This window comes from Salmo salar, chromosome 25 (genome assembly GCF_965601325.2).
Source record: "Salmo salar chromosome 25, fSalSal1, whole genome shotgun sequence".
Classification (NCBI taxonomy): domain Eukaryota; kingdom Metazoa; phylum Chordata; class Actinopteri; order Salmoniformes; family Salmonidae; genus Salmo; species Salmo salar.
The window spans coordinates 20675693-20702254 of record NC_138315.1 but is presented as its reverse complement, the minus strand read 5'-3'; the positions used below and the strand labels follow the sequence as shown (position 1 = coordinate 20702254).

Sequence of the window (26562 nt, the reverse complement as noted above, 5' to 3'; positions counted from 1 at the left end):
TATTATCAAAACATTGCATTGACCTCACTTTTGCAGTGTGGAAAAGCAACGTCAGATGAAGCAATTTATTTCATGCTTTCAGACAAGTTTTAATAGTTTTTAATAAATCTTATAAACATATTCAAAGCACTGTCAAATGACAATATCAGAAAGAAAAAAAACAAAGCACAACGAACAGAGCAACTGAAAACAAGTGTTTGAAACAGAAGTAAAATCAACTTAATTGAGTGAGTTGGAAGAAATGTAAGCTTGCAATTTTTCTTCTATTTTTAAACACAAGTTGTCACGTGTCATTCTCTATATAAAAACATTTTAACTCACAAATGATTTTCCCTTTTATTTTAAAGATTTTTTTTAAATATACAACATTGTATTTACATGGTCGAGTATATTTACAAAAAAAAATAAGCATCACTGTGTAGGTTTGAGTTTTTGTTCCCTACAGGTGTCTAAAAACAAATAAAATGATAAATAAAAAGTAAACACCATTTTATGTTTCTGACAGATTCAGTAGCAGGCCTGGCTACCCAGTCATCTGCAAAGTGCTGTCTATTCTCAAGAAGCAAGAACCGTTTCTTTCACAAAAATATAACACAGCCACCCTCCCATAACTATCCCACCCTGCTTCCCTCCCCTCCTGCCTCCAAACAGCACCCTGATACACTATCATAACATTTTGAACAATGCTCAATTCTGGACATTTGTGAAAATAAACATTTGATGGTTCTGGAAACCCAAGTCTTGTATGTGGCATTCTGTAGTCTTGCTCCTATGATGCGTCATAATCCTCTCAGGCATAACAAAGTGAGCGGAATCCATGCATTATTTCATAAAATAAAAATAATCAAAATGACAGTTTTGTGGATTCCACACAGTGGGTTGATGATCGACCATAGGGGACTGTGTGTAAGCCAGGTGAAAGGGAGCAATTTACTTCATGGGCTTCTCACAGCGTGGTCATAATGTATTTATTTCCAATGTACGTGCTATAGATGCATCACACAGTCACCCCAGGTCAAGAAGATGGAACAAACTATGGCAAATAAGTTTACAAGCAGGCTTCACCCCAGACATCTAACATTGAGTTAGTAATGAGTGTCAGCCAGGTTATGGTGAAATGGCAAGGGGTTAGCGAATGGTTACACGGCATGACACCATGAGACAGAGCCACAGCAGCACCAGAGACAGGACATAATATACACACACACGAAAAATTGCTGAGTCACAGAGACACACCACATAACTACACTGACGGTCCCACACACATCCAGTCTAAACATACACATGGTTGTGCAGAACAGTGCATCGGAGAAGGTGCCACTACCTGCAGTGCCAAGATGGCAGCAACCAATGAAACAAAGCAAGAAACAGCCTCTCATGAGAAGAGTAGCTAAAACTATAAAGAAGCTGATAACTCCAATACAAGAACTGCTGAAAATGACAATACAGTTGAACCAGTTTGAAAAGGACACCTCGTGCAGCCTGATTTTTTTTTACAAAACATGTTATAACTGTGTTGGCTACAACAAATGCCCAGCAATGTGTACCTAAAACACCCTTAAGTGATTATCATTTCCAATAAAAATGTTGTGCCTTAAAGCCTCTAAGTACCATTTAAATATATTTTAAAAAATGTGGGGGTTTATAATTACTATTTGTTGAATGATCCTAGTGTTGTTGGATTGAATTCTCGACAGACACACAAAGACAGCGAGAAATGTAACTTAAAAAGGTTGTTTTAAAGTCAAGTTTCCCCATTTGATAGCTTTATTTGCCATGGTGACTGGGGACTTTATGAAATACTGTAGCTTATAGTAGATCCACCCCCTGCCAAACTGGACAGTTTAACATGCCAATCAACGTCAGTCAATGGCTCGTTTGTTCTATGCAAAAACCAAGGCATAGTGACAACAGCCACACGGTTAGCTAGGGTTAGACAAAGTGCTCTGATGTGTGTCTATTGTCATAATTTGACAAGAAAAGCAAAAAATATAATAAATTAAAACCACTCACCATAAAGTAAAATTCTCACTACTTTTTACTAACTATGATTTCATTTGGGAAGCATGAAGCTAGGACTCGCACTAACATTTGTTCAGTGGACAGGGTTTGACACAGACTAAAACACAATAAATACTATTTGAAAAAGATACGGTCTCTCTCGATCGGCCGGAGGGACAGAAGAAAAGGCATGTCCGTCTACATAACATAAATGGATTCATTTGTCAATGATTTTCAGTTTTTTGTCGGCATAAAGTGCAACAGTGCTTTGTTCTCTCCTTGGCCCATGGCAGTACCCATGGTAGCCAGGGCTCTTCCTCCATGGTGCTGGGCGTCTCACTACAAACCCAGGTCAGGTCCAAGGGATTAGAGGTCAGGGTTCAGGGCATTCGCTGGTCACGCTGGTCTCACTTGTCACACTGGTCACACTAGCACTAATGCTAATGCTAACATCTTCCTCTTCCTCTTCTCCATTTTCTTCTACTTCTCTCTGGTATAGGTTGGACTTCAGGGGTTTGACCATGCCTTCCTCATAGACCCTCAAGATGGCTTCACACACAAACTTGTACTGGCTCTGAGGACACAGAAGAGCAAGAGGGGAAGGAAGAGAACATCAGTAACAGTAGGAGCTAATGGCAAGGCATGAGTAAACAAGCCAGAGCAGCCAGTGATTGGGATAGAGGCAGCCAGGGGTGAATAAACAACCTGAAAAGCCAACTTCCTTGAGGTGGGAAGCAGTGGTGTGTGCGTACATGCAGTGCATTCGGAAAGTATTCAGACCCCTTGACTTTTTCCACTTTGTTACGTTACAGCTTTATTTTAAAATGACTCTCCACATATCCCATAATGACAAGGCAAAAACAGGTTAAGAATTCTTAGCAAATGTATTAATAAAAACAGAAATACCTTTTCTTTTTTACATGCGTATTCAGACCCTTTGCTATGATACGCTAAATTGAACTCCGGTGCATCCTGTTTGCATTGATCATCCTTGAGATGTTTGTACAACTGGACTGGAGTCCACCTGTTGTAAATTAATTGGACATGATTTTGAAATTTACACAACTGTCTATAAAAGGTCCCACATTTGACAGTGCATGTCAGAGCAAAAACCAAGCCATGAGGTCGAAGGAATTGTCCGTAGAGCTCAGAGACAGGATTGTGTCGAGGCACAGATCTGGGTAAGGGTACCAAAACATTTCTGCAACATTGAAGGTCCCCAAGAACACAGTGGCCCCCATCGTTCTTAAATGGAAAAAGTTTGGAACCACCTAGACTCTTCCTAGAGCTGTCTACCAGGCCAAACTGAGCAATTGGGGAGAAGGGCCTTGGTCAGGGAGGTAACCAAGAAACCGATGGTCACTGAGAGCTCTAGAGTTCCTCTGTGGAGATGGCAGAACGTTCCAGAAGGACAACCATCTCTGCAGCATTCCACCAATCAGGCCTTCATGCTAGAGTGGCAGGATGGAAGCAACTCCTCAGTTAAAAAGGCACATGACAACCCAAAGGACTCTTCGACAATGAGAAACAAGATTCTCTGGTCTGATGAAACCAAGATTGGACTCTGGCCTGAATGCCAAGTGTCACGTCTGGAGGAAACCTGGCACCATCCCTATGGTGAAGCATGGTGGTGGCAGCATCATGCTGTGGGGGTGTTTTTCAGTGGCAGGGACTGGGAGACTAATCAGGATCAAGGGAAAGAAGAACTTAGCAAAGTACAGAGATCCTTGATGAAAACCTGCTCCAGAGCACTCAGGACCTCAGACTGGGGCTAAGGTTCACCTTCCAACAGGACAACGACTATAAGCACACAGCCAAGACAACGCAGGAGTGGCTTCGAGAAAAGTCTCTGAATGTCCTTGAGTGGCCAAGCCAGAGCCCGGACTTGAACCCGATCAAACATCTCTGGAGAGACGTGAAAATAGCTGTGCAGCGATGCTCCCCATCCAAACTGACAGAGCTTGAGAGGATCTGCAGAGAAGAATGGGTGAAACTCCCCAAAGTACAGATGCGCCAAGATTGTACCGTCATACCCCAAGAAGACTCGAGGCTGTAACCACTGCCATAGGTGCTTCAACAAAAAGTACTGAGTAAAGGGTCTGAATACTTATTTTTTAGTTTTTGCTTTGTCATTATGGGGTATTGTATGTAAAAAAAAAAATAATGGTATCCATTTTGGAATAATGGCTGTAACATAAAAAAATGTGGAAAATTTCAAGGGGTCTGAATACTTCCTGAATGCACTGTATGTGTATACCCATGTTTGTCAGTATGTGCGTGTGTAATTGTACAAGGGAAAGAGGGTGAGTGTGTGAGAACATGTGTACTTAGATTATTGTGTACGCGCACACTTAGTTCAGCGTGTATGACTGGAGGAAGGAAACGCATGAAAGCCCCATTTTGATTTGATTTTACCCTAGTCTCATTAGCATGGTCTCTTACTACCCCCTCATCCTTCCCCTATCCCCCCCAGACCCTGAGGGTGTGCTAGCCTCATTAGAGCTCAGCACATCCTAATGAAATTACAGCTGCATCATCATCTCTACCTCCTTTAGCCTGGGTCTCTGGGCTGAGCACGGGGCCAAATGGCACTCATGCAGTGTTCTCTAGAGAGAGAATATAGTGTGCTTCCCAAATGGCACTCTATTCCCTATATAGTGCACTACTCTTGAACAGGGACAATTGGGCTCGGGGTCTAGATGAGAAATAGCCAGACCTGGGCAGAAAATAGTTGTATTTTGTAGTTAATACCCGAGGTAGTCAAATATATTTCCTATTGAGTTTAGCTAAAAGGCAACTTTTCTTTGATATTCAAATACAGTTCTCAGAAAACCAAATAATATTTGAAGGTATTTGCTCCTGTATGGCTCAATTAGTACAGCATGGCGCTTGCACCGCCAGGGTTGTGGGTTTGATTCCCGGGGCCACCCACATGTAAAATGTATGATTGATGACAAAGTTGCTTTGGATAAAAGCATCTGCTTGCATGCATGCATAAAAGCATCTGCTTGCATGCAAGCAGATGCTTTTATCCAAAGCAACTTTGTCATCAATCATACATTTTACATGTGGGTGGCCCCGGGAATCAAACCCACAACCCTGGCAGTACAAGCGCCATGCTGTACCAATTGAGCCATACAGGAGCAAATACCTTCAAATATAGGATAGATAGATATACACACACAATATACACACAGTTAAAGTCGGAAGCCAAATACATTTAAACTCAGTTTTTCACAATTCCTGACATTTAATCCCAGTTAAAATTCCATCTTAGGTCAGTTAGGATCACCACTTTATTTTAAGAATGTGAAATGTCAGAATAATAGTAGAGAGAATTACTTATTTCAGCATTTATTTCATCACATTCCCAGTGGGTCAGAAGTTAGATACACTCAATTAGTATTTGGTAGTATTGCCTTTAAATTGTTTAACTTGGGTCAAACATTTCAGGTAGCCTTCCACAAGCTTCTCACAATAAGTTGGGTGACTTTTGGCCCATTCCTCCTGACAGAGCTGGTGTAATTGAGTCAGGTTTGTAGGCCGCTTTGCTCGCACACACTTTTTCAGTTCTGCCCACACATTTTCTATAGGGTTGAGGTCAGGGCTTTGTGATGGCCACTCCAATACCTTGACTTTGTTGTCCTTAAGCCATTTTGCCCCAACTGTGGAAGTATGCTTGGGGTCATTGTCCATTTGGAAGACCCATTTGCGACCAAGCTTGAACTTCCTGACTGATGTCTTGACATGTTGCTTCAATATAGCCACATAATTTTCCTCCCTCATGATGCCATCTATTTTGTGAAGTGCACCAGTCCCTCCTGCAGCAAAGCACCCCCACAACATGATACTGCCACCCCCGTGCTTCACGGTTGGGATGGTGTTCTTCAGCTTGCAAGCCTCCCCCTTTTTCCTCTAAACATAACCATGGTCATTATGGCCAAACAGTTCTATTTTTGTTTCATCAGACCAGAGGACATTTCTCCAAAAAGTACGATCTTCGTCCCCATGTGCAGTTGCAAACCGTAGTCTTGCTTTTTTATGGCGGTTTTGGAGCAGTGGCTTCTTCCTTGCTGAGCAGCCTTTCAGGTTATGTCAATATAGGACTCATTTTACTGTGGATATAGATACTTTTGTTCCCGTTTCCTCCAGCATCTTCACAAGGTCCTTTGCAGTTGTTCTGGGATTGATTTGCACTTTTTGCACCAAAGCACAATCATCTCTAGGAGACAGAACGCATCTCCTTCCTGAGCGGTATGGTGTTTATACTTGCGTACTATTGTTTGTACAGATGAACGTGGTACTGTCAGGCGTTTGGAAATTTCTCCCAAGGATGAACCAGATTTGGTCTACAATTTTTTTCCTGAGGTCTTGGCTGATTTCTTTTGATTTTCCCATGATGTCAAGCAAAGAGGCACTGCGTTTGAAGGTAGGCCTTGAAATACATCCACAGGTACACCTCCAATTACTCAAATGGATGTCATTTAGCCTATCAGAAGCTTCTAAAGCCATTTTCTGGAATTTTCCAAGCTGTTTAAAGGCACAGTCAACTTAGTGTATGTAAACTTCTGACCTACTGGAATTGTGATAGTGAGTTAAACGTGAAATAATCTGTCTGTAAACAATTGTTGGAAAAATTACTTGTGTCATGCTCAAAGTAGATGTCCTAACCGACTTGCAAAACTATAGTTTGTTAACAAGAAATTTGTGAGGGGTTGAAAAACAAGTTTTAATGACTCCAACCTAAGTGTATGTATATTTCCTACTTCAACTATACACACTCACACACATTATTTGAAAACAAAAACAAACATTTCTTTGATGGCTGCCAAATAGTTGATGAAGAACAAAAAACAGTTGAATTAGTATAAATATACGATTAGCACATGGTTTGGAGGGCTCTCAGATTTGAATCTTAATATAGCCTATAGCCTAGAATTAAATACATGAGGGACATGGAATCACTTCAAAACTAGAGTGGACCACTTTTGCAGCTTGAAAATGACTAACAAATATATTTTCCGGAGTGAGGCATAAACTTGACATCAAGTTCTTGTGTAGTAACTGATTATTACAATAGCAACGTTGTTATATAGGACTTTGGAAATTGATTTACATAATAATGAAGTTCACGTAAATGGAGTAAGGAAGTCACTATTCCTTGTGTACAGTACATACAACAACAAAACTCGGCTCATTATGCAATTCGAATGCACCTACCAAAGTATTATGTAACTAATAAAATGTTTCTCCAAAATAATTCAAGTTTTATTACATAGGCACAAGAACAGTTTCATGTTAAGTGTTACTGAGAATGCTAACAGTAATAAAATATGGATATTAAGTGTCGAATGGAAAATAAATATCCCAAAACCGCCTTCTTGAATCAACTACAGCCAAGGGAGTTGGAAAATAATGTTTGTATTCTGACTAAACTATCCCTTTAAAAGATTGTGTGCGTTTGAAACAAAAAACACCTGCCCTCAGATGGACAGAGGCTCAAAGTAGTTATTGCTAAGCATCCAACTTGCTGTTCGCAATGCTTGCAAATGGATTTGAATTTCTCTGCAGTATTTTCAGATATCATTAAATTAATTGCAGCTCTTGACCTTTTCAGTGGCATGTTGAAAGAGTCATACAGTAGTTGAGCGTCACCTTATTTATCTTGACACAATATGATTTATTAATTTGTTTGTCTTGATTATGTACACCTGGGGCAATGGACAATCAGGATAATGGATATTTACAGAATGTTCATACAGAAATATATTGTGTAGATAAAATATGACTGTCAGATAGATTGGAATAGTTTAGGACATTGTGTTTGCTATTCATTTTATTTCCATTTTCAACATGCAGTTCCAGATACAGCCCTGTATCTGGATATACAGTGCATTCGGAAAGTATTCAGACCCCTTGACATTCCACATTGTTACGTTACAGCCTTAATCTAAAATGTATTAAAATAAAACAAATCCTCAATCTACACACAATACCCCACAATGACAAAGCAAACACAGGTTTTCCAATTCTTTTGCTAATTTGTAAAAAAAGTATAAAAAAAAAAGCATTTACATGCGTATTCAGACCCTTTGCTATGATACGCTAAATTGAACTCAGGTGCATCCTGTTTGCATTGATCATCCTTGAGATGTTTGTACAACTGGACTGGAGTCCACCTGTTGTAAATTAATTGATTGGACATGATTTGGAAAGGCACACCTGTCTATATAAGATCCCACAGTTGACAGTGCATATCAGAGCAAAAACCAAGCCTTGAGGTCGAAGGAATTGTCCGTAGAGCTACAAGACAGGATTGTGTCGAGACGCATATCTGGGGAAGGTTTCCAAAAAATGTCTGCAGCAATGAAGGTCCCCAAGAACACAGTGGCCCCCATCATTCTTAAATGGAAAAAGTTTGGAAACACCAAGACTCTTCCTAGAGTTGGCCGCCTGGCCAAACTGAGCAATCGAAGGAGAAGGGCCTTGGTCAGGGAGGTGACCTGGAACCCGATGGTCACCCTGACAGTACTCCAGAGTTTCTCTCTGGTGATGGGAGAACTTTCCAGAAGGACAACCATCTCTGCAGCACTCCACCAAATCAGGCCTTTATGGGAGAGAGGCCACATGGATGCCACTCCGCAGTAATAGGCACATGACAGCCCACTTGGAGTTTGCCAAAAGGCAACTAAAGACTCAGACCATGAGAAACAAGATTCTCTGATCTGATGACACCAAGATTGAACCTGGCACCATCCCTAATGTGAAGCATGGGGGTGGCAGCATCATGCTGTGGGGATATTTTTCAGCGACAGGGAGACTAGTCAGGATTGAGGGAAAGATGAATGGTGCAAAGTACAGAGATCCTTGATGAAAATACTCAGGACCTCAGACTGGGGTGACGGTTCACCTGTCATCAGGACAACGACCCTAAGCACACAGCCAAGACAACGCAGGAGTGGCTTCGAGACAAGTCTCCAAATATCCTTGAGTGGCCAAGCCAGAGCCCAGACATGAACCCGATCAAACATCTCTGGAGAGACCTGAGAAGAGCTGTGCATTGACATTCCACATCCAACCTGACAGAGCTTGAGAGGATCTGCAGAGAAGAATTGGAGAAACTCTCCAAATACAGGTGTGTCAAGCTTATAGCGTCATACCCAAGAAGACTCGAGGCTGTAATTGCTGCCAAAGGTGCTTCAACAACATACTGAGTAAAGGGTCAAAATACTTATGTAAATGTGTGTTTTTTTTATTTTTTATGTTTTGCAAAAATTTGGAGAAAAAACTTTTTGCTTTGTCATTATGGGGTATTGTGTGCAGGTTGAGGAGGAAAAAAACAAATACATTTTATAAGGCCATGAGAATGTAACAAAATGTGGAAAAAGTAAAGGGGTCTGAATACTTTCTGAATGCACTGTATTATAGCTGGTTAGGATGGAGCAGGAGATATATATAGATATATATATATATATATATATATAGATATATATATATATATATATATATATATATATATATATATATATATATATATATATATATATATATATATATATATATATATATATGAGTATAGCCTCTAGTCTCTGTGCTGCTGTGCCTTTTTGTTGCTACTTGGCTACCTGCCTTCTACTTTTAATAACAGTTTAATCAAACTCTGTATTTAATACGTTTACTAACATCTTTGTTTTGTCTTCATTTTTTTCAATCAAATATTCGCCCATGGACGCTTTATCTGGACATGGATCTGGAGGACCTCCACCAGCTGAAACTAAGTAACATTGTACCTTCTCATTGCAGTTGCTGCTCTCATAATATACAGGACAATTATTCCCTTATGGTGAGAATAGCAGTGTAGCAAGCTTGGCTTCAGACAAAATCCTTACGCAAGGGCAATTTAAGGAAAGGATGAAACCGCGTCTGTGCCACCAGTGAGTTCAGTTAGTAGTGTTAATCCCCCCGCACAGTCCCCACAACCTGACAATTTTCTCATGGCTTCTGGAAAGAAATGCTGTCGGCATGCTCAACCGGCGTTACTCATTCAGCCGATAGAAACTTTCAACCGGTTTTCCCCACAAGCAACCAGTCAGAGTCCGAGTCTTCTCAGGTCTCTCCTCCACCCGTTACGGGGTCTGAGCCGCCGAATCCTCCCACCATTAGCGCAGACAAATTTAAAACCCTATTAATTGGTGACTTCATTACCCGCAATATTAGACTTAAAAATAATCTTCCAGCGATCATAAATTGTTTACCAGGGGGCAGGGCTGCCGATGTAGAGGCTAATATGAATATTGCCAGAACTGGCAAGTGTAGAGTACAGGGATATTGTTATCCATGCATGAACCAACGATGTTAGGATGAAACAGTCAAAGGTCACCAAGCGCAACACAGTTTCAGCGTGTAACTTAGCTAGAAAGACGTTGGCATCAAGTAATCGTCTCTGGCCCCCTCCCAGTTAGCGGGATGATGAGATCTACAGCAGACTCATACAACTCAATCGCAATTTGAAAACGGTTTCCTGCCCCTCCTAAAATATATAATTTGTTGATAATTGGTCGTGCCTGGACTCACCTACAAATGGGTCCAAGCCTGGCCTGCTGAAGAAGAATGGACTCCATTCTAGTCGGAGGGGTGCTCTCATTTTATCTATCAACATAGACAAGCTCAAACTTTTCTAGCGCCACAATGAGCTAGGATGCAGGCCCGGCAGCATGCTGTTAGCCCGCCTGTAAGCTTAGTGGAGTCTGCCCCTAGCACAGTCAGCTCAGTTTTCCCCATTGAGAATGTGTCTGTGCCTTGATCTAGGTCACGCAAAACTTAACATGGCGGTGTTCGCTTTAGCAATCTCACTGGAATAAAAAAAAGATAGTGATAACGCCTCACATCTCAAAATGGGACTACTTAATGTTAGATCCCTCACTTCCAAGGCAGTCAGTCAATGAACTAATCCCTGATCATAAACTTGATGTGATTGGCCTGACTGAAACATGGCTTAAGCCTGATGAATTTACTGCGCTAAAGGAGGCCTCTCCTGGTTACACTAGTGACCATATTCCCCGCGCATCTCACAAAGGAAAAGGTACATTTACGAAAAGACTGCATTTTGGTATTTTGAGGTTCTAGTCATTAAATCTATGCAGCCTGCTCAATCACTTTTTACAGCTACTGTTTACTGGCTTCCTGGACCTATACAGCATTCTGCGCTGCACACACAAGCTTGTTAGCTATCTAGCTTCTCTAGTCCAAAGTTAAGCCAACTTTCAAGTTCCTCCATAAAAGCCACTCCTTTGTAGGTATAATTCTGTGGTCCTAATTCAGATAATGCATGTCATCACAAGATGCCTAGCGCTCCAAGCCAAACCTCATCCACCCACCCTCTCTCCTCCAGCAACATTTCAGGTACATCTCGTGCCCTACACTTGTCTTTCATCACGCATGTAAACAAATCACTGAGTTATAGCTTGCCCGCTCTATGGCAAGCTGCTCTATCCACATTGCATGATTAAATTACTACATCAATGTTGAGCTAAACAAAAAATAAATAAAAAAGGAGCGATGTAATGGTACTCATTTGGGGTTCGAACCGGTTCAGAACTTTATTTTGCTGGTCGTAACAGTGGAACGGAACCCCACTCAAAATAAAAAAATATGTCCCGAATGAAACGATTGGAAAATAATTTCAGTTCCAAACCGAGACACTAGTTTTTTTTATCCTGCATCTCTCGACAGATAACCTAAAATAGTCATGGCCTCTAAACCTTCCAGCTATTTACTGGACCCTATTCCAACTAAAATACTGAATGAGCTACTTTCTGTGCTTGGCCCTCCTATGTTGAACATAAACGGCTACCTGTCCTTCGGATGTGTATCAAACTCCCTAAAGGTGGCAGTAATAAAGCCTCTCCTGATAATGCCAAACCTTGACCCGGAATTATTTTTAAACTAAATTGGCCTATACTGAATCTCCCATTCATTTAGGAAAGAAAACTGAAAAAGCTGTAGCTCAGCCACTCACTGCCTTTCTGAAGACACATTATGTACGCAAAATGCTCCAGTCTGGTTTTAGACCCCCATTATAGTACTAAGACTGCACTCGTGAACGTGGTAAATTACCTTTTAATGGCGTCAGACCAAGGCGTCTGTCCTTGTGCTCCTAAGACCTTAGTGCAGCTTTTGACAAGGTCGACCACCACATTTTTGGGGAGAAATTGAAAACCCTAATTGGTCTACGCAGACAACTTCTTGCCTGGTATAGACATTATCTGTCAGAAAGATAGTTTCTCTGTGGATGGTTTGTCCTCTGACAAATCAATGGTCAATTTCGGTGTCCCCAATGTTCCGTTCAAGGACTACTATTGTTCTCACTATAGACACACACTCAGTAGCCAGTTAAATTAGGTACACCACCCCGTTCAGGAAAATGGTTCGCTCCTACAGTCAGCGGGTCACGCCGTGGTTTGCTATATAAAGGCATTCAGTTACTGTTCGATTGGACATTAGGATGGTCAAAACGAGTGACCTACGCAACTTTGAGTGTGGTATGATCATCGGTGCCAGGCACACCTGTTCCAGTATCTCAGAAATCGCCGGCCTCCTGGCCATTTCATGCTTGACAGTGTCTAGGGTTTACCAAGAATGGTACAACAACAAAAAATCCAGTCAGCAGCAGTCATGTGGGTGAAAACAGCTAGTTGACGAGAGGTTGAAGGAGAATGGCAAGAATTGTGCAAGCTAACAGGCAGGCCGTATACAAGCAAATAACAATGTAGTAAAACAGTGGTGTGCTTTATGGCATCTCGGAATGCACAACTCGCCGGTCCTTGTCACAGATGGGCTATTGCAGAAGACAACCACACCAGGTTCCACTAATATCAGCGAAAAACAAGAAGAAGCGGCTCCAGTGGGCACGACATCAACACTGGACAACTGCCTGTTCCTGTTGCGTCATGCTAATGGCAGGATCTGGCCTAAGCAAAATGGTCCCATCCTGTCTTGTGTCAACGGTACAAACTGGTGGCGGTGTAATGGTGTGGGAATGTTTTCCTGGCACACGCTGGGTCCCTTTATACCAATTGAGCAACATTTGAATACCACATCTTGTACAATCCATCCCGAGGAATTCAGGGGGTCCAACCCAGTACTAGATGGGTGTACCTAATAAACTGGCGACTGAGTGTATGCTACCTCTTGGTGACGTCATTCGGAAACACTCAACTTTCACTGCTATGCAGACGACACACATCTGTACATTTTGATGAAAAATGGTAAAGCCTGTGTTTTAGACAAAAGTGGATGGCTGACGAACAAATACAAAATATTTCAAGAGCACCTTTTTTCCATCTTTGTAATATTGCAAAAATCTGAAACTTCCCATGTTTTTGTCTCTTCTCTGGCTACCCAGATGAGGCACTAAATAAACTTCAGGTAGTGCTAAATACATCTGTTAGAATATTGACAAATTTTATCATATTACTTCCAGTGCTAGCCTCCCTACACTGGCTTCCTGTTAAGGCTAGGGCTGATTAAGGTTTTACTGTTAACCTACGAAGCATTAGATGGACTTTCTCCTACCCATCTCTCCGATTTGGTCCTGCCGTACATACCTACACGTGTGCTACGGTCACAAGACGCAGGCAAACAGCTGGAGGCAGGGCTTTCTCCTATCGAGCACCATTTTATGGAATGGGCAAGGCTTTCGGTTCAAAAGTCTTCATTGAAGACTCATCACTTCAGTAGGTCCTATGATTGAGTGTAGTCTGGCCCAGGGGAGCGAAGGTGAAAGGCAAGGCACTGGAGTGACCACCCTTGCTGCCTCTGCCTGGCCAGCTCCCCTCTCTCTACTGGGATTCTCTGCCTCTAACCCCATTATGGGGGCTGAGTCACTGGCTTGCTCGTCCTCTCCCATGCGGTCCGTGGAGGGGTACATCACATCATGCCAGGCTTTTTTCACTATACTCTACTTGAGTGGGTTGAGTCACTGACGTGACGGAAAGAAGGTGCTACAGCAAAGCTAAAATGAAAAAGGGGAAATCCGGTGCTCGACTGAGGGAATTGAAAATCCCCCAAAACATTCCTTACCCCAAGATAGGAGTATTGTTGCTGCATAAATTTGATAGATTTATTGACAGGACAAGTAAACAAATCGGCTTACGTTTCCGGCATTATTCGCCTTCAGAGCCTTGACGCGAACTTCCTGTCCGGTTTTGTGCTGCCTCTGGCTCGTGTGGCGAGGGAGATCTTCGTGTCTCAGGGTAGTAAGTTAGTGGTCTGTTTATATCCCTTTGGTGGTGTGGGGGCTGTGCTTCGCATATACTGCCCCCCACCCGTTGAGTACTGAAGTGCATAAAAATCATCTGTCCTCGGTTGCAACACTCACTATCGAGTTCCAAACTGCCTCTGGAAACAACGTCAGCGTAAGAACTGTTCATCTGGAGATTCCTGAAATTGAAGCCCAAGTATCACCAAGCGCAATGCCAAGCGTCGGCTGCAGTGGTGTAAAGCTTCCCGGCATGGAACTCTGGAGCAGTGGAAACACGTTCTCTGGAGTGATGAATCACACGTCACCATCTGGTTATCCGGTGGATTAATCTGGGTTTGGCGACATGCCCGAATGCATAGTGCCAACTGTAAACCTTGGTGGAGGAGGAATAATGGTCTCGGGCTGATTTTCATTTTTTGGGCTAGGCCCCTAAATTCCAGTGAAGGGAAATATTAATGCTATAGCATACAATGACATTCTACATGATTCTGTGCTTCCAACTTCGTGGCAACAGTTTGGTGAAGGCCCTTTCCTGTTTCAGCATGACAATGCCCACGTGCACAAAGCGAGGTCCATACAGAAGTGTTTTGTCGAGTTCGTTGTGGAAGAACTTGACTGGCCTGCACAGAACCCTGACCTCAACCCCATCGAACGCCTTTGGGATAAATTGGAACGCCAGCTGTGAGCCAGGCCTAATCGCCCAACATCAGTGCTCAACCTCACTAATGCTCGTGGCTGAATGGAAGCAAGTCCCCACAGCAATGTTCCAACATCTCGTGGAAAGCGTAGAGGCTGTTATGGCAGAAAAACTCCATATTAATGCCCATGATTTTGTAATGAGCTGTTCAACGAGCAGGTGTATACGTACTTTTGGTCATGTAATGTTTTAGTGTTCTGCCTATGATTTTTTTGTTGTTGAATGACTGTTAGGCCACTTCTGGTGACTTTAAAGGACATTCTACGCCAAAATGCATGAAAATGTAATCATGTTATCCTCCTTTGTACTTGACAGTGTTGATGAAATAAGAACGCTATACTAATCTCTTCCACACTTGACATTGGGAGGTGGTACATATATATTAGGAAATACATTACACTGTAGAGCTGGTTAGGATGGAGCTGGGTACAATGGGGTCCGAAATGATTGACACCCCTCACGACTGTATAAAATAAATAATCTAAATACTGACCATTACCAATAACAGGGGACGTTAGCATGTCTTGGGGGTGTGATCTTTCACCTTTGAACACTCCCACTCATCATTATTCACAATTAATTCAGGATTATACATTATCATGGTAGCATCCACATTGTGATTAGAAACATTCTATTCTTAATTGCAGTAAAAGTGACTCAAATTACAACACATTTACCATTCATTGGGCACAAAATAATCTGAAAAAAATATATGTAATGCAACTAACAAGTTTGTAGAGTCACAAGCTTAATGTAGTCATTGTGTGCTAGGAATATGGGACCAATAATAAACGTTTGACTACTCTATTTTTTTAGTATCTTTAGGGGTGTCAATCATTTTTCAGAAAAAAAAGTTTCAAACAATCTTTCTCAGAGCAATTGTATTACTATAAAATAATTTCCCTTTTTTTGCACACAATATAGCTCAGTATTTGAATGACTTATTTCATACAGTCTTTATTGCTTATCTTTATTAAGGTTGTCAACTTCAGACCCCACTGTATATACTATAATGTAGCCAAGACAAGTAAATCTCAACAAGTGTACAAAACAAAATCCTTACACCTACCCTAAAAATGGGAATCTTGAGAGACAATGGCATTGTCATGGCACAAAAGGTCATCACTGGTAGACTGTAACAATGGAAAGTCTACCGTGGACAGTACAACAGGGATGAATAAAAGAGGCATCATATCAGTAGGATTATCCTCTCCTTTCAATTATTAACACTGTACAAGACTACACTGTGCTCCTTTTATTCTAACTCGCCATTCTAGATAAGGCGATGGAGGCAAGTTAGCCGAGAAAAGATAAAGATGAGGAAGATGAGAGAAAAAGAGAAATACAGACAGACGGGAGAGGAAGAGAGTGATGAGGATCAAGAGAGGGATAGAAGAGGAGGACGTGGAGAAGAGTGCAGGACTTACAGGTGTCTGAATCATCATGGCTCTCTGGTCCCTCATGGTTCTGACTATGTCTAATGGATAGACGGGCTGACTGCACTCCATCAGGCACAACGCTGTCTCCATGGTGATGAGAACTCCTGTTCGGCCAATCCCCGCACTGCAGGATGACACAGCGGGGGGGCAGAGGAAGAGGTTTCTCTATAAACTCATGACATAATTTCTACCTTTTAAACTATGGAAAATATTGTCCTTGCACATAGCAACACACAACGATATGTTTATGGAATTAAAACTAGATTAGAATAGAGAAATATCCCCATCACTGGGTGCTATACAGTACTACATTCATTCCAGTGTGTTGTTGGGGCATGTCGTGGCTGAGTCCGATAACTTGGCTTGAGTAAGGCCTGAGATGTGGATTTATGAAGGTGTGTAGGTGTACATGCAAAGCGTTCTGTGCTGCTGGGCTGTGTACTACAGCAGTGTGTAGGATTAGTGTTTCTGCTGCAGTCATTAAACCCCATAGTAGAACAGTTTATCTATTTACCTAGTCGGCTTGTTGTGCATTCCACGCGAGATGAATGCGCCTCGACAGAAATATTTAAGTTACGAGTGCCATGGGGAGGGAAACATGCATTCTGACAAGCAGTCAAAGCACAATAATTCTTGAAATTGTGAGGAAAAGTTTTAATAGCCTTTGTTAAAAAGATGGGGATCCTAACTCTCCACTCCTAATTTATTTCTCCACTCCTAAATATGTCAAACTGCACCATTTTAAACTCAGAGTTTTTAGCAAAAGTATGTTACCTACCACTCTGCAATTTGTGCAAAGTGAAGAGTGGGGCTAAATGTAACACGGGTCAATTGTAGGGTAACTTGGGGTAAAATGCCATCCTACCTCAAATTAGGCTACTCCTCTCCCTCTTTGTGGATCTGTTTGTCCTACTATACTCCTACATAGTGTTTCCTCTGGCAACATTTGTAGCAGTGGGAGGAGAAGTTTCTGGAAGAAGGCCCCCTCCCCCAGACAATTTTCATGTAGGACTGAGAAGCTCAATTCTGGTGACTTTTTTGAAAGCACATTCTACTCCAAAATGAGTGAGAACTTGGGTAACTTGGGGGTAATTCTCCACCTGGGGTAACACCCCCTGCCTGTACTTACAGAAACCACTTCATGGCAAAAAATGTTGCTCCAACACTTTCCCTGGTTGCCCCTTCTCTTGCTCAACTAAAAAGTTAGTCTGCTTCATCACAATTTAAGTTACTCAAAAAACTATTTTGAGGGAGAGCGAGACTTGGGCTATAGTCAGATAGAGGGACACTGCAATGAACACAGAGCTGTTTAGTGAAAATATTACATTTTCCTCTTGATTTCCTTGAGTGTTTCTTGCTGTATCAAAGGATGTGTGTGTCTTAGATGTGTGTCATGCATTATGCGCCCTACCTGCAGTGGACCACCATGGGCTCATCCTTGCCGGTTCTTTTGCTCCGCACCAGGCTGACAAAGTCCAGGAAGTCTGATGAGTCATCTGGGACGCCGTGGTCCGGCCAGGCCACATACTGGATCTGGGTCAACTCCCGGACCTCCTCGCTCTGTCACCATGGCAACACACAGTAAAGTCAGTGCATCATCACCATGACAACAGGGGGAAAAAAATGTGTAGTCTCGTTATATGGCGTAAAACAATGTGTTTGCCCCTTTAACATCTATCAGTGTCGCCACGCCAACACACAGGCTTCATGTTAATACTGGAAGCCTCGTGGCTGTAGAGGCCAGTCACCATGGCAACATGATACATGCATCACATGAGACCGAAAAGAGAACAGCCCACACAAGTCACCATGGCAACTCAGTGCTGCCGCGCTCATCTTTTAAACGCTTAAAGCGATAGTCCCACTGCTGTGTTTGTAACGCTTTTAATCATTTTAGTACCTGGAAGATAGCCTACTGTATTGAGGAGGACTAGCTGTGAACCACCATTTCTGTATGTTTACTTTGACTTCCAAATAGCTAACATTACATTAGCACTGGTCATTGGGAAAAAACAATGACTTGTGAGCATACTGTTACCTCGAAGTGTGTGAGGGTCATGTCTCGGACCAGGAAAGCAGAGTTGCCCTCCTCAGTGAGACAGGCCACCTGGAAGTGGCCATACGTGGCAGTGCTGTCAGGGTTGGGCCAGTACTGATGACACTTCACCTGTTGGTATAGAGCAACATAAGCCTTTAGCTTCAGCTTAGGAGCCTCAGCCATGGGAGAAAAGAGGATAAATACATACGTCTTTACCCAGAAATATAATCAAAACATACGGAGACACAGCTGTCTCTCGATCGCAAAGTTGATTGTATGACACGTACCCGTCCCCTCTCCACCTGAGTGGTGAGCATGACCACCACAGAGGAGCCCTGCTCCCAGGTCATCTGCCAGAAGTCTGGGCAAGTGTTGGGCAGCGGGCCCTGGCACGCAATGTACCGGTTGATCAGGCTCGACGCCGGGATCTCCATCTACAGTACAGAGAGGAGTAGAGAAGAATAAGACCTGTGTGTAGGGGTGTATGTTGGGTGTGTGTTGCTGTGGGTATGCAAGTATGTGTCCGTTTTCAGTCTTTGGAGTGGAGACTACACCATCTTGGCCGATAAAAAGCCTATTATAGACCTGCTGAACAAAAACGCCACGGTTGGTGTGGGTGGACTGAGGCGAACAGCACTCACGTTGATGTAATTTGCATTAATGTAGTCATCTGTGCTTTTCAGAATGACCCGCGTTGCGTCGTCTATAAACAGAAGAGGAGAGAGAGAAAGGAGTGGAGTGTGAAATGGTGGGTTAACAGTATTAACACAGATTAACTAAGAAAAGTAGAGTGAACTATGTGTTTGATACTCACAAGGTGAGATGTCTCTGTAGCGGTTTTTGGAAATGTTCTGAGGTAATTTGGCACACAACATTGTCATTCCAGGCCTCTTCCGGTAAAGTTGCTGTGAGAAAAGAATAAGTGTAAAGAAAATATATGATTATATATATTTTTTAATCATGATCTCGGGAAGGTGGTGGGGCAAGGGAAAGTCCGACCTGTCCTGGCAAAAGTGGAGGCCATCAAATCTTCCAGTGCCAGCTTCTCACCAGGAACTGCGCCGATTCTTGGGAATGGCAGGCTACTACCGGGCTTTTTTTTTTTTAATGTTGTTACAGGCTTTGGTTTTCCCATTTCATATTTCGTGGTTGGACGTTACCACTTGGGCCGCACCTATTGGTGTCAACTCAGTCAGTATGTTACACCTGTGCTGGTTTGTCATCTTGTTAGTGGGAAAGTGTTTCACCTGTGCTGGCGCAGGTGATATTTAAGAGTGGCTGGCCCAGTGCACCAATTGTCTTGAGAGATGTGGAGGGTTAACACCTTTAGTTGTCTTTTAGGTCCCAATTGTTGTTGCTTGTCAACTTTCAGTGAACACCCCATGAGTGTCTTTCAGAACCTCTCCTAAAGCACCCCGTTTTGTTTTGTTACCAGTGACTCTTTGTTAGTTCTCTTTTTTGTTTGAGCTTCTATTTCTGGTTTTCTTGCATGGGAACATAACAAAATTGATCATGTTGTGAGATGGAAGTTACTTTCTGTTGGTTGTGAACAAACTTGTCCTACAAAAATGGTTTGAGAATGCTTGCTATGTCTTATAGGCCCACATCTTTGGATAAGCTGCTTCCACCTGCTGTGTGTGGAATTTATAAGATGCTGCTAATCTTTAAAATGAACATACATTGATACATTGTATGTGAAGTGCATTAGCAGATAAAGACCAAAACAAAAATATTTGTATAAACCCACTCATTTTCTCAGTGCATAGCGGTATTTTCAGTCTGTGTGCGTGTGCGCATTTCCCTTGCCCCCACACTTTATTTGCATTATTCTACTGTAATAACACAACAGGCCAGAGAAACAGGAAGCTGTTAACCTGTTAGGGCTAGGGGGCAGCATTTGCACGTCTGGATAAAAAAAAATGTACCCGATTTAATCTGGTTACTAATCCTACCCAGTAACTAGAATATGCATATACTTATTATATATGGATAGAAAACACTCTAAAGTTTCTAAAACTGTTTGAATGGTGTCTGTGAGTATAACAGAACTCATTTGGCAGGCAAAACCCTGAGACATTTTCTGACAGGAAGTGGATACCTGATGTGTTGTATTACCTTTAAACCTATCCCATTGAAAAACACAGGGGCTGAGGAATATTTTGGCACTTCCTATTGCTTCCACTAGATGTCACCAGCCTTTACAAAGTGTTTTGAGTCTTCTGGAGGGAGATCTGACCGAACAAGAGCCATGGAACGATGATGTCCCATTAGACACCTGGCGCGCGAGTTCATGTTGGGTACCCTCGTTCCAATACGTTATAAAAGAGTATGCATTCGTCCACCTTGAATATTATTCATGTTCTGGTTAAAAAAGGCCCTAATGATTTATGCTATACAACGTTTGACATGTTTGAACGAACGGAAATATATTTTTTCCCCTCGTTCATGACGAGAAGTCCGGCTGGCTTAGATCATGTGCTAACAAGACGGAGATTTTTGGACATAAATGATGAGCTTTTTTGAACAAAACTACATTCGTTATGGACCTGTGATACCTGGAAGTGACATCTGATGAAGAGAATCAAAGGTAATGGATTATTTACATAGTATTTTCGATTTTAGATCTCCCCAACATGACGTCTAGTCTGTATCGCAACGCGTATTTTTCTGGGCGCAGTGCTCAGATTATTGCAAAGTGTGATTTCCCAGTAAGGTTATTTTTAAATCTGGCAAGTTGATTGCGTTCAAGAGATGTAAATCTATAATTCTTTAAATGACAATATAATATTTTACCAATGTTTTCTAATTTTAATTATTTAATTTGTGACGCTGACTTGACTGCCGGTTATTGGAGGGAAACGATTTCCTCAACATCAATGCCATAGTAAAACGCTGTTTTTGGATATAAATATGAACTTGATAGAACTAAAAATGCATGCATTGTCTAACATAATGTCCTAGGAGTGTCATCTGATGGAGATTGTAAAAGGTTAGTGCATCATTTTAGCTGGTTTTAGTGACCCTGTCTTTGAATTGACAAAACATTACACACAACTCTTGTAAATGTACTGTCCTAACATACTCTAAATTTATGCACCACGCTAGCGTGCACCACGGGTGGCACGCTAGCGTCCCACCTAGCCCATAGAGGTTAAGTGTGCCTGATGAAAGACAGGAAGTTATCGGAATGCTGAGAAGAAATTATAAGACCGGTGTTCCTCACCACATTAAACGAGCAGTCGACGCATCAATGAATTAGCATTTTGTTTTAAAGTAAACTACTTCACTTGGCGATTATTTCTCACACAGTGATAGCATAAGTCATTTTCTTCTGTGCCATGAAATAAAGTAAATCATCAATAAAGTTGATATTGTAAAACTTGTTTAAGTCATAGGCTGAATTTCCCTCCAGAAAGTGGTAACCTCCCTTGTGCCCTCGAGGTCAAAACAGAGCAGAAACTAGGGGGCACTATTGCTCTCATCACACATCCAGTCAGCTCAGAAAGACAAAAGAGCAGTGAACAAGACCAACATGAATCGAGGCGCAACCATAAATCACAATAATATTAGGAAAAATTGATGCGAGTATTGCTGACAAAAGCTTTTAAATTTGTAGGTGAGGGGAGGACTCACATCAAACTGGGTGAGTACTCCTCCGCTGACCAGACCCTCCTTCAGGGTGTTAATGGAATCCCTCCAGGCATCCTGGTCCAGCTGAGCGGGGTCCTGGGGAGACTTCTCTGGGATGTACTGAAAGTCTGGCTCAGTCTCCTGCTTCTCCTCCACCACGTCATAGATGGCTGGGGACATAGGGAAGCAACACGGTTAGTTTAGAACAGTGTCAAGAGAAGAACGGCATCCTATATTATTAATGTACAAGTCTAAGGCTCTGCTCAGTTTTAATATTCACACCAGCAAACCACGTAATAATCCATTTATAAGGTATGCATTTTTCTAATTGGAAATCTATAGTGTTGATATTGGAAGGTAGCCTAACTTTTGTTTGGGGTCACCTGTTCTTCGAACCTGTACTGGGATGATTTGGCCTGTTTTAACCTGAGCATTGTAATAATAAACCCAAGGAGATTACTTAATGTAAGTGTAAACATTTAACAAAACAAATCCTCTCCTCACCATTGGGCCTGACCAATAGGATGAGCTCTCCTGAGTGGCTCTCACAGCTGGCCTTGATGAACATGACCACCTGGTCGTGAGTGTGCTCTGAGATATCACGACCGTTGATCAAAACCACCTGGTCACCTTCGTTCAGACGAGGGACACACAGGTCGGCCTGTAGAGGGTTGGAGAAGAATGCAGTCAGAACACAGTTGGGTCAAGTGGTTAGAGTGATACTGGGGAGAATAGACTACAATACTAGGCCTTCATTCATAGAGTAAGTGTCTCAGAGTAAGAGTACTGATCAAGGATCAGGTTTGCCCTGTCCATATCATCCTTCATTATGATCTAAAAGTCAAAACTGATCCTGTATCAGCAGTCCTACTCTGTCTCTGTGACCCTTTGTGAATATGGGCCCCGTAGCAATAGCTTGTGGTAAATTACAACAGAGGACTAACTGTTGTTGCTTCACTTTGACTTCATCAACATCAGAGTAACATCCTGAAGCCTTGTTAGCGGAGCTGTGAATGGACTGCTGCTAAGTGACGTCAAATCAGACCAGTTAATTTACTGAGCTACAGCACAAGTGTGAGTTTACTGTACGACTGGCTCTTCTTACTCCTTGCTCCAAACAATGGAACGTTTCATATGCTGTGTGTGAGAGTCAGAATGAGAGTGAGTGAGAGTGGGAAGAGAGAGCGAGAGGGAGGAGAAAGAGAAATAGCAAGAGAGTGAGACGAGGGGTAGATATACAGAGCGAGAAATAGAGAAAAAGAAATGTGAGAAATTCAGTGTGAGTGAGAGGGTGGAAGTGATAGAACAAGTGAGAGGTTGTTTGATTATCTCATAGAGGACAACATGAGTATGTGTACTGTAAATATATGGGGTGTTGCTAGTGATGGGTTTTTAACATACGGATGTCCCAGGGGCCACACGAGACACAATGACAGGCATCTTCTGATCAGCTCCACCCTAAAACCAAGGCAATGGAGAGGGGTAAATAATCTGCCTATTATCCGGAGTGATTTACAGGAGCAATTTGGGTTCAGTGTATTGCTCAAGAGCACAACAGACTTTTCACCTAGTCGGCTCAGGGATTCGAACCAGCAACCTTAGGGTTAGTGGCCAAACGCTCTTAAACGCTAAGCTACCTGCCGCCCTATATAGGATCAGTATTAGTAGGGCCAGGAGATTACCCTCTGGGCGCATGTTACGGCATATAATTATACTGTAGGCAGAGGTCTCACCTTGACATTGAAGCCAAATCGTCCACTATCATCCGGCCTTATCTTGAGCAAAACCAGATTGTCGTGAGAGACAACACCATTCAGCTGTAGAGGAAGAGACAGAGATGTGTTAATACATGTCTACATTGGAAAGGCGATCACAGCCTAAAGAGCTTCTGAAGGGCCTAGAGTTCTTCAGAGGTCACAAGGTCAAGAAAGCCTCCTGGCCTTTGTTTTAAATCATTTCCTTACAACTGAACCCATTGTGGAACATCATGAAAACCATGAACAGTAAATGTGGCAGGCAGCCAGGGTGGTTCAAAGGCTTACACCCCAAAAGTCTACAGCCCAAAAGCCTGTTTTAGCATGGGTAGCACCATTGAGGACTTTCACCATTTTGAAGTAGTCAAGTGGGTGGGAAATGCTATGGGTTAAAGATCACATAACTGTAGATTGATGGATGCCTTGTTAACTGCCAATATAATAGAAAATAATGAAATAAACAAAGTATATTGAAAGCAGGTGCTTCCCCACAGGTGAGTTAATTAAGCAATTAACATCACATCATGCTTAGGGTCATGAAAAAAATGGTGGGCAGACCATTATTTTGTCTACCATGGCTATGCCCCCATAGGATGAAAATGCCCACATCCAGAGGGAACGAGTGGTAGTGCTGAGCGATTAGTGCTTTTGTAATGTCGGCTTGGTTTCGGTTCGATTATTAAAAAAAATTATCAATTACGGTTTTTGATTTTGGTTACGATTTAAAAAAATTAAAAATACATTAAAGTGGAACGTACAGCATTTTATCCACAAATCTTATTAAAATCTGTTCATATACACCCCCAGGAAGAATGACACTGTCAAAAGAATTCTGAAATATGGTAATTCACATTTTCATAAATTCTTAAATATTTGGGAATTACATACAGTGCATTCGGAAAGTATTCAGACCCCTTGACTTTTTCAACATTTTGTTACATTACAGCCTTAATCAAAAATGTATTGAATACCCCCCCCCCCCCCCCCCCCCATCTTCGCTGTGTGCTTAGGGTCGTCGTCCTGTTGGAAGGTAAACCTTCGCCCCAGTCTGAAGTCCTGAGCACTCTGGAGCAGGTTTTTAAATCAAGGATCTCTGTACTTTACTCAGTTCATCTTTCCCTCAATCCTGACTAGACTCCCAGTCCCTTCCACTGAAAAACATCCCCACAGCATGATGCTGCCACCACCATGCTTCACCGTAGGGTTGGTGCCAGGTTTCCTCTAGACGTGACGCTTGGCGATTCAGGTAAAAGAGCTCAATCTTGGTTTCATCAGACCAGAGAATCTTGTTTCTCATTGTCTGAGAGTCTTTAGGTGCCTTTTCACAAACTCCAAGCAGGCTATCATGTACCTTTAACTGAGGAGTGGCTTCCATTTGGCCAATCTACCATAAATGCCTGATTGGTGGAGCACTGCAGAGATGGTTGTCCTTCTTGAAGGTTCTCTCATCTCCTCAGAGGAACTCTGGAGTGCTGTCAGAGTGACCATCCGGTTCTTGGTCACCTCCCTCACCAAGGCCCTTCTCCTTTGATTGCTCAGTTTGGCCAGGCAGCCAGTTCTAGGAAAAGTCTTGGTGGCTCTAAACTTCTTCCATTTAAGAATGGAGGCCACTGTGTTCTTGGGGACCTTCAATGATGCAGACATTTTTTGGTAACCTTCCCCAGATCTGTGCCTCGACACAATCTTGTCTCGTAGCTCTACGGACAATTCTTTCAACCTCATAGCTTGGTTTTTTCTCTGACATGCACTATCAACTGTGGGACCTTATATAGACAGGTGTGTGCCTTACCAAATCATGTCCAATCAATTGAATTTTCCACAGGTGGACTCCAATCAAGTTGTACAAACATCTCAAGGATGATCAATGGAAACAGGATGCACCTGAGCAACATTTCAAGTCTCAGCAAATGGTCTGAATACATATGTAAATAAGTAAAAAAAAAAAAAATGTATTATACATTTGCAAACATCTCACATTCTCACTTTGTCATGCAAACAAGCCATTTGCCACACACGCCTGCCATCATTCACTTTAAACTGGACTGTGTGTTTACAGGCAGCTGCAACAGAGTGACTTTAGATCATTACAACACATTCGCCAAAAGCCACAAAATACACCTGAATGGATTTCTGCAAATATGTAAACACCACGGGAGTCCTCTTACATTTGGGAACTTTACAATCCTATTGATCAAACAACCATGAGATAGTAGGCTCTCTTTCCCTCAGTTATGAACATCAACAAGACCAAAAACTAATGCTAGCCAGAGCAAGATGAGCTAAAATATAACAGAGGAACATTAGATAAACCATCTCAAATGTGCACTGATAAACAATGGGGAATTGTAGCCTACTCGTCCTTCTGCAGCTTGCCTTCCTGGCTAAAGTTGGCTAGCTTGCTATAGCTACTTCCAAACACAAATTATAGAACACCTCACTGACCATTTTACTCGCCCTAGCAGAGCTGGTTAACTAGGCTGTTTACATGTAATCTAGAGCGTTTGTGACTAACAAATCATTTTATTACCTACGTTTACTGACACCGGTCATATTCAGCAGGTGTTGCGCATCCGTAAATGCATCAGTTATTCTGTGCTCTGGGACACTAAAGAAGACAGTGCTCTGAAATCGGAGTAGATAGCATATCTCTTGCGTTCGCAAATTCGCTCTAAATGGATAATAGTCGTTCAAGTTCTTGCTAGGTAACCAAATGACACCTGCATCTCTAGCTGGGTATTGCC

The 26562-nt window shown here is 42.3% G+C and overlaps 1 protein-coding gene across 3 annotated transcripts in view; it reads right to left on the bottom strand.

The window, feature by feature from the left end:
- Positions 1-83: 83 nt before the first annotated feature.
- Positions 84-26562, bottom strand: part of LOC106586301 (tyrosine-protein phosphatase non-receptor type 4) — a 95695-nt gene continuing 69216 nt past the window's right edge. For all 3 annotated transcript variants that reach the window (XM_014173445.3, XM_045707341.2, XM_014173447.3), the window contains 11 exons: positions 23801-23884; positions 23469-23525; positions 22572-22728; positions 22071-22237; positions 19252-19342; positions 19079-19140; positions 18725-18871; positions 18438-18566; positions 17811-17959; positions 16388-16523; positions 84-2575 (listed from right to left, as the gene is read on the bottom strand). In XM_014173445.3, the coding sequence (XP_014028920.3) occupies positions 2375-2575; positions 16388-16523; positions 17811-17959; positions 18438-18566; positions 18725-18871; positions 19079-19140; positions 19252-19342; positions 22071-22237; positions 22572-22728; positions 23469-23525; positions 23801-23884 (1380 nt within the window). In that variant the 3' untranslated portion in view covers positions 84-2374. The remainder of the gene's footprint in view (positions 2576-16387; positions 16524-17810; positions 17960-18437; positions 18567-18724; positions 18872-19078; positions 19141-19251; positions 19343-22070; positions 22238-22571; positions 22729-23468; positions 23526-23800; positions 23885-26562) is intronic.